The sequence below is a fragment of the Neltuma alba genome, unplaced genomic scaffold (genome assembly GCF_004799145.2).
Source record: "Neltuma alba isolate B1F8T4 unplaced genomic scaffold, ASM479914v2 tig00011547_pilon, whole genome shotgun sequence".
NCBI lineage: Eukaryota > Viridiplantae > Streptophyta > Magnoliopsida > Fabales > Fabaceae > Neltuma > Neltuma alba.
The window spans coordinates 20,001-33,207 of NW_021636208.1; the positions used below are offsets into that span (position 1 = coordinate 20,001).

At 28.7% G+C, this 13,207-nt stretch overlaps 1 protein-coding gene across 1 annotated transcript; it reads right to left on the minus strand.

The window, feature by feature from the left end:
* Positions 1–9,277: 9,277 nt before the first annotated feature.
* Positions 9,278–10,913, minus strand: LOC114714882 (cytochrome P450 71A1-like). Its single transcript, XM_028899667.1, has 2 exons — positions 9,990–10,913; positions 9,278–9,910 (listed from the first exon to the last, which is right to left on the minus strand). The coding sequence occupies exons 1-2, from the start codon at positions 10,911–10,913 to the stop codon at positions 9,278–9,280; spliced, it is 1,557 nt and encodes a 518-aa protein (XP_028755500.1).
* Between the last annotated feature and the right edge of the window lie 2,294 nt (positions 10,914–13,207).

Here is a 13,207-nt window from a genome sequence, read left to right on the forward strand (position 1 = left end):
TATGATTTCTCTCAATTTTAAAATTTAATTCACTCATTAGATTTCACTTATTTATATTAAATTAATTTAAATTTATTATATTATGTAAATTTATTTTTAATCATGTTTCGCTTTATATTCAAAATATTTTTTATGATTTCTCTGAAGTTTTAAAATTTAATTCACTCATTAAATTTTACTTCTTCATATTAAATTAATTTAAATTCATTGTATTATGTTAAATCATTTTTTTAATCATGTTTCATTATTTATTAAAATTCATACCAAATTTACTTTTACTCAATCATAATCTAAACAATCTTTTATCAATATCACTTTTATAAACTAATTTTTTTAAATTCCAATCCAAACACAATTTACTTTACTCAATTTAAATTTTACTCAATCTTACTTTTCTAAAAGTTATATTGGAAATAAGTTACTTTTTCTACTGTCAATTCAAACGGGCCCATGGCAATTTATCTATACATGTAATTTTGGAAATCTATGTTTGCATTTTTCTTTCATATTTTAGACCAAATCATTCTTCTAAAAGTGATTTGTATGTAACAATTACCTACCTATAAAAATTTTGCTTAAAAGTTAGTTTTCTTATTAACTTTGTTCTAAATTATTTACTCAGGTTTATCCTTAATGAATTACTGAAATTTCCACTACTCGTTAAGTGTGCACTTCTTAATCTTATTCATTAGTTTTCCTCGATAATATGTTAATCGTGGGTATCAGTGAGAAATGAAAATTGAATATTCCCTCTGTTCCTGCTTGTATAAGAGATGTTAATAACTTGTCAGAAAATTTCCGTACTTCTTTCTTTTAAAGATGGGAAAATTACGTACAGGTTCTACTGAAGGCAATTTATTACTCTGAGGTCTCACGAAATGTCAAAATCACTGATAGGTCTCAAGGGACCTCAGAGTAATATTTTTTATTTGTAAAATGACATTACTGCCCCTCATATTTCAGATTCACATTTGCTCTGTCATTGCAATTTACAACCTCAGCAGTGACTATTAACAACCCAATGAGAAGGCATTAACAACCCTAGCAGTATCCGTTAACAACTTACTTTATAGAATCATATAACCTCAACATAAGAGTAAATTATAACCAAATAGTATAATACAACAACTTTAACACTAAAATGGGAAGCTTTTTAATATCATTAAGAATTTTAACTAGATCCAATAGGATTATAGTAATATTTTAATGCGAAGATCCATTTACAACCTTGATAGCGACTATTAACAACCAAATGAGAGGACTTTAACAACCTAAGCAGTATCCGTTAACAACTTACTTTATAGAATCATATAACCTCCATATAAGCGTAAATTATAACCAAATAGTATAATATAACAACTTTAACACTAAAATGGGAAGCTTTTTGATATCATTAAGAATTTTAACTAAACCCAATAGGATTATAGCAACATTTTAATGCGAAGATTCATTTACAACTTCAATGGTGAGTATTAATAACCCAAAGAGAGCTGTTGACAATCTAGGCAGTATCTGTTAATAACTAACTTTATAGGATAATATAACCTCTAACAACTATATAAGATTAACTTTAAGACTATTTAGTTATAATTTAGTTAGTTATAGTTAGAAGTTATATTATCTGATAAAGTTAGTTGTTAACAGACACTGCTAAGGTTGTTAATAGTTCTCCTTAGGTTATTAATATTTACTGTTGAGGTTGTAAATGGATTTTCGCATTAAAATGTTGCTATAATCCTATTGGGTGTAGTTAAAATTCTTAATGATATCAAAAAGCTTCCCATTTTAGTATTAAAATTGTTGTATTATACTATTTGGTTATAATTTACTCTTATGCGGAGGTTATATAATTCTATAAAGTAAGTTGTTAACAGATACTGCTTAGGTTGTTAATGCCTTCTCATTCGGTTGTTAATAGTCGCTGTTGAGGTTGTAAATGGATCTTCGCATTAAAATATTACTATAATCCTATTGGATTTAGTTAAAATTCTTAATGATATCAAAAAGCTTCTCATTTTAGTGTTAAAGTTGTTGTATTATACTATTTGGTTATAATTTACTCTTATGTAGAGGTTATATGATTCTATAAAGTAAGTTGTTAACGGATACTGCTAGGGTTGTTAACGCCCTCTCATTGGGTTGTTAATAGTCGCTGCTAAGGTTGTAAATCGCAATGACAGAGCAAATGTGAATCTGAAATATAAGGGGCAGTAATGTCATTTTACAAATCGAAAATATTACTCTGAGGTCCCTTGGGACCTGTCAGTGATTTTGACATTTCGTGAGACCTCAGAGTAATAAATTGGCTTCTGTAAGACCTGTACGTAATTTTCCCTTTAAAGATTTAGTCGTGGGATTAGTTTTTGTCTTCTATTCATTTATTATTTTTTTAAAACTAATTTATTTAACTTATAACTATAAACAAATATATAATTTAATGTTACAGGGAGATATTTCAGAGAGATTAGGTCATTTTTTAATAATAAACTAATTTATCTGACTGACTCAATCTATCCAAATTAATTAGATATCTTTTATCTTGAAGACCACGCATGTTATTGTTTATCTTTTCTTCCATTGTTTGTTGGTTGATCTCACTGTATTAACTATCATATTTGCCCAACCTCCCACACTCACTCTCCTCTTCTGTAAACAAGGGAGTTTTTGATAAATAAATTACATTTTTCACATTTTTATTGTTTTTAACCAACTTTTTATTAATGTGATTTAGTTAATTAGTATCTCATAAAAACGACAAGACGTAGTGATGCAGAGGGGACGTATCTTGGACTATAAGAGTAGTATCTTATTGTAGGCTGTAGCTCATCATACGGTGAAAATGGCAGTGTATATATGACAGAAGGTGAGGCTTAATGTGCACTGGTGGAGAGAAGCTAAGAGAAATATTTGGAAATCACCATCCAAACTGAAATAACTTTGGACGTGTTTGAGAATGATAAGTATTTTTCAGTGTGTGAAAAGTGTTATTTTAAACACCTAATAATAGTTTTAGATAAATAAATAAAATAAGTTAAAATTAATTATTTCTTATAAAATATCAAAATTACCTCCATAGAGGAATTTGGTTAACTAGATAAAAAGCTTCATTGTTAGTTTAAAATAGTAGGGGGAAAAATTAATACTTTATAGACAAAAAATATTACTACCTCGTGTTGTTAATATTCATATTAAGGAGAGATTAAGAAAGTTACTAAATTATTTAATTATAACAAATGTTGTCGTGTCTCTCTAAAATACTTGGATGTATCATTAGATTATATATCAATTTATGAAAGTGGCAAATTAGTTTGAAGAAAAACGATAAATAACTAATTAACTTTTTTAATCTTGTCAAATAAGTCACCAGATCTTATATTAAGAATCGAAGGTAAGTATAATACTAAACATGTTGCAGATATATATATATATATATATATCAGATTATATCTGTTTCACTGATTAATAAAACTAGTATCTCTCCAGTATATGATTGTAATTATATGGGTACTTATCAGATTGCAGAAGATTTTTTTGCAGAACATGCCTAGACATTGAGTGGGAACTCGCCTACCACAACAGACCAATTCCCTGGTTATGTTCCAAAATTCTCAGGTCATCCAATAGCCTCCCTCTCATATTCAAAATTGTACTGGTCTACAGTGATAATGGATTCCATTCAGTCAAGTCTTTATTCGCCAATCGGCAACTATGTCTTCTTCACATTAATATATAATGCTACTGCTGATAAATGGAGGGTTTACGAGAAGATGATGAAATGTTTATCACAAGGAGTTTATTCTTTCATTTAATTGTTGTAGAATTCTTATATATACTACTTCTAATTTTTAATATAAGAGCTAGATAACTAATTAAAAAAATTAGTTAAGTCTATAAATCTCTTAGCCTGAATTATCCTATTTAAGTATGTGCATTGGGATGCTTCTTGGCAGAACCTCTTATAAGTTACAATCAATATAGGGATATTTTAAGAAAAGTGAGAGACAAACTGAGTCAAGATATTATATTTAGAATTAAATTTAATTTTTTTAACTAATTTTTATATTAAAGATAAGAATATCTCAATTGAAGCATTCCTTGATGGGTGGAAATTATTGTGGCAGTTGTTGATTGATGCATTCCGTGTATCGCGTGGGAGAGTTATATGTATAAACACACACATGGATATATACAGTGAAAGAAAGTTGAAAGGACGCCTCATTCGTACAGAAATAATGGAGAAGAGGACCAAGAAGTCAAGGATAAGATGCACTTCACACACAGATATGACATTGTATTGATGGAGAAAGGAAGAGGAAGAAGACACGAAAGCTGACAAACTAGTGAGGGGAGGATGGATGAGGAAAGGAAGGAGAGAAGCACTCGATTCTTCCAGGCGTGAATCGCGTGATGGGGTTACTAGTAATTTTACGCCAGATTTTATTTTCATCTCTTAATTTTATGAAATCTTTTTTATGTCTTTTATTTAAAAATGCTGACATTAAAAGTTTAACATTGATGAAACATTTTTATGTTGAAAGTTTAGGATAGGAGCCCTTCACCAGATTTTATTTTGAATTTTTTCAGTTTAGAAAATTTAAATTCAAAAGTAATCCATGTCATCATTTAAATTCGCTCAGTTAGCATTTAAATTCAAAACTATTATGTCAACATTAAATTGCATATTCTTATTAGACTAGGGGCATGCAAAAGTATGCATTTGGTATACACTGGCTCATTTAATTTAAATAATGACCATGCAATTAAATGCTAATATGATTTGCTTGCATATTTTAATCTTTTTAATATAATATTTTAAATTTGAGTTCCGTAACTGCAAATTAAAAAATTAAAATGAAAACAACAGATATCTTTGTGAATGCTTCGTCAACAGCATTTAGTTACAGATTCATCACCTAATTATAAGAGTGAACATTTTCTGTTAAATAAAACTAATGATGTTAAGATTGAATGACTAAAAATGCACTATATGAATTTAGGCATTAAATTGAATTTAATGTAGACATAAAGAACTAAATATATATATTTTAGTATAAGATGAAGTATGCTAATATTATATAAGAACTAAAAAAAGCATATCATAAATTTAAAAAACTAAAGTAAAACCATATGTGAATTTAGACTAAATATATTCTTCATATGTTTATGTAGTGTAATACTGTAATCTATTCTAAGAGGGAGAATGATTAACAAAAAGACTAGAAATTTTATAATTCTGTAAAGATGTGTAGTTATTTTTAATTCAAATCTAATCAGAAACTATTAAAGCATTAAAAAACAAATCTAATTTAGATTTAGTGAAGGAAGATAATTATTTGGACACCTTGCATAATCGATACCATTAGGACAAACGCCTGGCAATCTGGCCCATAAAAAGGAAGAAAAGAAGAGAGAGATGCACGGAGCAATAAAAGAAGAGTCTACCGTGTCGTTGAATTCGGACAAAGGGCCGTCTCAAAAAGCAGTTCGAGTCTCACCCCTTCTCTTCTTATCTTTTTTTTTCCCCTCTTTTTTTTAACTGTTAGATTAATATATTTTAATAGTTTAAATTTTAATTTTTTATAAAATATTTATAAAAAAAGTTTAAAAAATATTTAGTGCACTTACAAATCATTAGAATTAAATTTTAATATAATTTGTTATTTATTATTTATTTATGGGTTAAGATGTAATTTTAACCAAAATCTTATTTTTCAGGTATAATTTTGTCCATGATCTTTTTAATGATGCAATTTTGATTCTGATTTTTCTTTTAGGTATAATTTTGCCCCTCAAAGTGAAAATTGTATCCAAAGATCAGAGACAAAATTGCACTCGAGAAAAAAAGATCAAGGGCAAAATTATACTTGAGAAATAAGATCAGGAACAAAATTGCACGACTAAGAGATTAGAGACAAAATTACACATGAGAAATAAGATCAAGGTCAAAGTTACACCTTAATCCTTTATTTATTTTTATAATTTAATATCTTAATAATAGTTTTAAAAAGATTTAAATCTGAACCGTCAAAATATTAATCTAACGGTTAAAAAAAAAAGATGAGAGGAGAGATTCCGAACTGCTAAAAAAGCCGGGCAAAATTAAGATTACAGAATTATAGGGTGCCACAGATCTATTTCCTTTAGACAAATATTGAGAAATTTGTTGGGGAAGAGGTTGTCTCCTTTTTCACTTGTCCCCTTTCATTCTTTTTCCTTCATTATTATTAATTAAAATTTTAATCATTCATATTTAATTTTTTAAAATAATTATTATACTTTACATAAAAAATATATAATAAATTTAAATTATTAAAATTTTGAATATTTCACAAATGTAGATTATTATTAAAATATTTTATTAAATAGATTTTTCTTTAAAAAAAGATAAAAAAGAATGTTGAATATATAATATACAGAAAATTCTAAAAAATATAGGTAACAGTTTAAAATGATAGAAAAGGAGGGTGGGCCTGTACTGGAATTATGTAAATGTGAAAAAATGATCAATATGCCCTTATGCGACGAAGTTGTTATTTTGAGTTTTGCTATTATTATTTTTAATTTACAACTTGTTATTTCCAACTTATAAGTTTTATCCTAATGATAAATCCTGATTATCAATTTAGAACTCGTTATTTTCAGTTCAAAACTTATTAATTTAAGTTTTGTTATTGTTATTTTCAGTTCATTTTTTTACCACAAGATATCAAAATTTCACTTATTTTATGTAAAATTTACTGCTAAAAGAACAAGAAAAAATATTTGGAAAGTGAAGGAAAATTCAGAAGTAGTAGAGGCGATAGCTGACACCCAATAGATCCGTTGAAAAATATTGGGATGGCTTCTCCTTCCGAAGCTCCGGCATCACCCATGTACCACTGAATTGCCATCCGAGTCTCCTGTTAAACTCTACGCTTCTTATCTTGTTTATAAGATATTTTCAGCATGTTTATACAAATTAAAAAAAATCTTAAACTTTATTAATTCTCATTTAAAATTTAATGACTTTCTAACTTTATCCCTATTTAATATGCATTATACTTCATATAAACAAAATCAATACAGTAATAAATGGTGGGTAAAATTGTACATCTATATAAAAAATTTTTCTCAGGATCCTATAAATAGGATCAAAAAATATCTTCGCTCTCTGCTTTACAAATAAGACCAGAGGAGTAATTCATGTGAAAGTTTTACACCAAAGAAATACGCCCATGCATATACATATTCACATATTTTCTCTTCTATTTTATTTTATAAAATACAACTACTCCTCCGGTTCTTAATATAGGACATAATTGTTGAGTTGATTTTGATCCTAAATATAAGATCTATTCCTCAGATTTATCAATTTTTCTCAAATTATATCTATGGATACTCCCTCAACTATAATCAAGTAGAAGAGGGAGATGAGATATTAATAAAAATGATTATGGTGTTTTAGGAAAAACATGTCATATTTCTTATAATTAACTAATTTACCTAATTTCTTTAATCTAATCAAATTAGTTAAATAGGTCTTATATAAGGACCAAAAGAGTAATTAGTAATTAATTCCATCGTACATATTTAGTCTGCTAGCTGTAAGATTAGAGACATTATATTAATTTTTATTTCTTAGTATATAAGCTAGATAAGTAATTTGCGAATATTACGAAAATGAGTTAAGTTAGTTATTTGTAATAAATATGTGTTGTCTTTCCTAAACTACCATTATTAATCATGTGTAGTAGAATGGAAACCTTTTAAAATGTGCAATAATCATGGGGACTGCTTTAAAGAAAAATAAATAAATATAATAGACAAAATGAATTGAAATCTTATATTACTTTTAGTTTTTTATATAAGAGCTAGTTGATTAATTTGAGTAGATTAAATAAGTTTGTTAAATTAGTTATTTATAAGAAATAAGTATTGTCTTGCTTATAATACTTTTACTAATCATGTGTATTAACTAGCTAGAACTGTTATTTAATAAAATCTTTAACATGTGCAACTACTATAAGGACTGTTTTGAAAAAATAGATAAATATGAGATATAAAGTGAATTGTAATATTACATTTAGTATCAAATTAAAAATAAAACTAATTTTTATATTAAATTAAACACCAGAGGCAGTATTTAAGATTAAATTAAATCTTTAACCAGCTCATGTTCATGACTGGAGGTTCAAGACGCTGACAGAATCACAGAAGAGAAGCTTAATTACGTGTTATTCTGAGAATGAATTGCATGCATGTGTGCTAGGGTGTTAAAAAAAAAAAATTACATGCAAGTTGACAAGTGTCTGCAATATTCATCACATGCACAATGACCAGTGTGTTCAGGCATTTAGTTTTTGCCCTCTGAAATAACGTTTTAATTCATGGACATAATTAAATATATATTTTTGAAAATGTTATATATATATATTAAACTTCTAATATAACAAATAAATATTAATAAATTGTAAATATTTAATGACATTATTTTTTTCATAATTTTTAATTATAAATGTAAAGAGTTGAAATAAATTGTATTAGTCATGATTTATAAATGATATAATTTTCAGAAATCTTATTTGTTTTATTTTCTCATAATCAACTGAACAACTTTATATATGTTTCATATTATTATTATGTATATTATTGTTCATAAACGGACTCTATTTGACAAATAAGAATTGATTTTTTTAAGTTGAAAAAACTTAAGCACCCCCATTTTTTCCCTTTTGGACTTCACGTGCTGCTAATTGCTAAACATCTTGCTAATTAAAAAAAATGTGCCCGTTTAATTGCAAATCTCCGCCATCTTTTCTCTTATCAGCGTTGTTAATTAGTGGATCTTCGTAAATAAGGGGTGGTTGACTTATAAGTATGTCCCATTAATATTATTGCCATTAGTTGGTATTTGTACTTGTCTATTTTCATATTGACGTTATCCAGTATTATCTGAAAAAAAAAAAAAAAAGAAAGAAAGAAGAAGGAAAGAAAGAAAGAAAAGGAGGAAAAAACGAAAACATCTCTTAAATATTACAGTTTCTTGTGCATTCTAAGGGATTTATACACGAGTATGCCGAAAATGAAAGGCTAATCATCCTGATCAAGATGAGCAAATAGAATAAACCAGCCAAGTACTTCAGAGAGGCCACTAGCAAAAGAAAATATATTTTTTCACAATAAAACATGTTTAAATTATTATTCCTTCAGGAGAAGATAGACACAGAACTCACAGGAAGAACTCGAATCCAGGAACACTTAATCACAGAGAACTGAACAAGATGAAGGCATATTAATGTCAAGTTTTTGGACAAAAGGAGTATGGAATTGGATGAAGAAGAAGCTGTATCTTCTTGCGAATAGCTTGGCCATCTGCCTCACTCATGTCTATGTCCTTTCCATAAGTCATAGCAGTTCCATCATCATCAGGAAACTTCCAATCGAACCAATATAAGAGATTAGCAAGCGTATATTCAACTGAAGCAACCCCAAAGTATAGTCCAGGACACCCTCTTCTTCCAAAACCAAAGGGAATAAACTCAAAGTCTTGGCCTTTGAAATCAACTTCACTGTTCTCAAATCTCTCTGGAACAAACTCTTCAGGCCTCTCCCAGTGATTTGGATCCCTGTGAATTGCAAATGGATTGACAAGGATGTTTGTTTTTGGGGGAATATCGTGCCCTCCTAGCTTCACACTGTTATTAGTTTCTCTTGGAATAAGACCAGCAGGATGTAACCTTAGAGTTTCTTTCACCACACATTTCAAGTATCTCATCTGATTAACATCAGTTTCATCTATTCTTGTTTTATACCCCACAATTCCTCGTACCTCTTCTTGTGCTCGCTTCATTTTCTCTGCATGTTTCATCATCTCTGCCATAGCCCATTCCATTGTAGTTGAAGTAGTGTCAATTCCTGCTGCAAACATATTCTGCAATTTTGAGATAATTAAAAATGCATGTCTCCTACATATATATGTATATTTTAGAGAGGGAGAGAGATATATATACCACTATGATTGCCTTGATGCTAACTAGGGAGAGATCAGAGCGAATGATACCATTTTGTTGAAGTTCAAGCAGAATATCCAAAAGGTCTTTATTCTCATGAGTATTATTCCTTCTCTTACTTTTATGTTGTTCAATCTCGTGGAGTATTAAAGCTTCTAATTCTTTAGAAGTGGCCTTCATTTTTGGAATAAGTCCTTTAAAACAATCCATCCACCACAATGAAGGGAAGAAATCCCCAAAACTGAATTCTCCGAATTCATGCATCATTTCCATCATTATCTCCCTTAACCTACTGCTTTCACCATCTGAAGTTTCACATTTATGGCCAAAAATACATCTACACAGTACATTGTTCAGAGTTTCAATCAGCATCTGAATCAGATTTACTGATACAGGCAACCCATCATTCTTGCTATTGCGTGCCTCATCACGAATCTTATTAACCAAGTTTGAAACTTCCTCTTCACTTATGTATTGAAAAGATTTCACCTTTCTGGGGCTCAAGAATTCTGTGATAGAGATTTTTCTTCTCAGTTTCCATCCTTCGCCATAGGGTGCAGAAATCACATCATTGCATCCGTAGAAAAGGATTTTTGCGGCTGTGATTGAACGACGGGAAGAGAAAACAATGTCATTACTGGTTTTGGCCATTTCTCTGGCAAGATCTGCAGAAGAAACCACCACAGTTGGAACTTGGCCTAGATGCAGTAACATAAGAGGGCCATACTTGCTTGAGAGAGATCTGAGAGATTGATGAAATGGTGTGCTTATCTGATGAAGATTGCCAATGATGGGTAATTTTGGAGGAGAAGGAGGGAAGTTGGGTTTGGTTCTTTTTCTTGTGAGTTTAAATGCGAGGACGATAAAGATGAGGCACCAAAAGAAAGAGAGGTAAAGGTTTTGATTTAGCTCCATAGCCGCCATTGCTCCTTCCAATTGGACGAGACAGCTTCCAACAGATCGATCGATGTTCGCTTGCTTTTTTTCTTTACTTGCTTCCAATATGCTTAGTTATAGAAGCCAGCTTGTAGACTCATGAAACTCAAGAACATGAACAATGATACTACCTTCTATGTTAAATACAAAAACTAGTTGAAGATTCAATTTAGTCTTAAATATAAGATTCGAATCCATTTTGTTTTTCATATTTACTTATATTTTTCTAAAGTTGTCCCTATTGTGATTGTATATATTAAAATGTTTTTATTGTAATGTATATTTTAATAAGAATATTTTAGGAAAGACAATATTTATTAATATTTCCAAATTAATTATCTATCTTTTAGATCAAGGACAGAAGATAGTAAATAAGGATTAGTTATCTTTCAATGAACTTTAAAATTTCTCAAGTACATGAATTCACAATAAATATATTAATTTGGGCATATATTATGGACTGAAAGAAAATTTATTAAATGCCTGCTTTACTACTCACCTAACCTTAATTTTTTTTCTTTGGCCGAACACCTAACCTTAATTTAAGTATTTCTTATTGCTTTTTTGTTATAATAAATTTTCTTATAGACATGAACACTTTGTTAGAAAGAAAGAAATACTTGGAGAAAGATTAGTTTTTTATTCAATTGCCCACATAAATTCTGACAGTTTAAGATTTTAATAAAATGAAATATAGTGTACGTTTGGCATGATTTTTCATAGGATTTGTACTGCATAAGATAAAACAATCCTATATTATATATATATATATATATATATATCTGGGCATGATAAAACACTGCATAGATAAAAATCTTATGAGGCATAATAAAAACAGATTTATAGTTTCCATACTAGGAATGTTTGACGAAATACTCCCTCATTCATAATGTAAGATATTTTTTTTCTTCATTAGCGATGTAAGAAATTTTTTACGAGCTATTATTAGGAGAGCACATTCCATGCCCAGTACAATGATAAGCATAGAGTGTTCATCTTAATCTAGACTATTCATATTAATTTTAAATGATCTAGATTTAATTTAAATTTTTTAATGTTTTAAATAATTTCTTATTTTAATAGATATAAAATTTAAAATAAACAAAATCTTATAAGTGACACTTCCTAAAAAAATAAATCCGTCACTGAAAAAATTGTAAACTAAAACTTTTAAACTTGGAGCATTTGGTTGATATTTTATTATATACAGCGATGAGCACCTATGAGCATCAAATGAGGATCTATTATTAGTCCAAAATAAAAGACATTTGTAATCTTAAGAAATATCTTTTCAAGTGTTGGTTAATGCGTACTAAGTAATTATGCCAGGGAAATTATATATGGATGTTAGTTGCGACTGAGGGGAAACTTGAAAAAAAAAAAAGTTAATTTTTCATAAGAGCTAATTGTGTGTGTTAAAATTATCCTGTGACGGAAACCTTTTAATATGCGTGAATTTTTTTTTTTGGAACTTAGTTGAGTATTTTCATGCATCATTAGCACTACTTTCTTCATTTTTTATTAGACGCATTAAATTATTCGGAAAACTAATTTGAAAGTGTTTATAGTGTTTCTTTTTTAAAGTTTTGAATCAGCTTTTTCTTTTTATGAGGTCTTTTAAAATAATCCTGAGATTTAAAACTATTAAATAGCGAGCAACGGTATTAAAATTTTTCGTTAAATGAAAGAAAACACATCTCCTCCTTCTTTTTCCTTCCACAAAGCCCCTGGGCGAGCTTTTCTCTCTTCGTTGCTTATTCGTGCGTGGACATCTTTTCCTTCCCCATTCTTGCATTATTTTGCACTAAATTAATTAAATTAATTTTCTCTAAATTATTTACCATCAATTAAGACATTAATTAATATTTTAAAAATTATTTTACCCTTTTATAAATATTCTTTGTTAGATATTCTCTTTTAAATTTTTAATTAATTAAAAATAAATTTTAACTAAATTTGTTTCTAAATGAATATTTACAGCCTTCTAAGAGCTTGGTCTTGAAGTCAGGTGGGTGTGTGAAAAGAGGGTTTAGATTAATTATTTGGAAGTGATTTTTTATGGTGTATAAAATAAGCATGCGAATGAAGTTTTAACTCAATGATGATAAAAGGCTAAAACAAACACGCACTTCAACTTTAAAATGAGTTTTATCAGTAAGCTAAGTAGTGATTTTACCTAAAAGTCATCCAGACATAAGAAAATATTATAACCAACTTTTCATTAAAAAACGGACGTTTTGGCTATCGCATGGGCAATTCAAATACTCTTCTAATCCTATTTA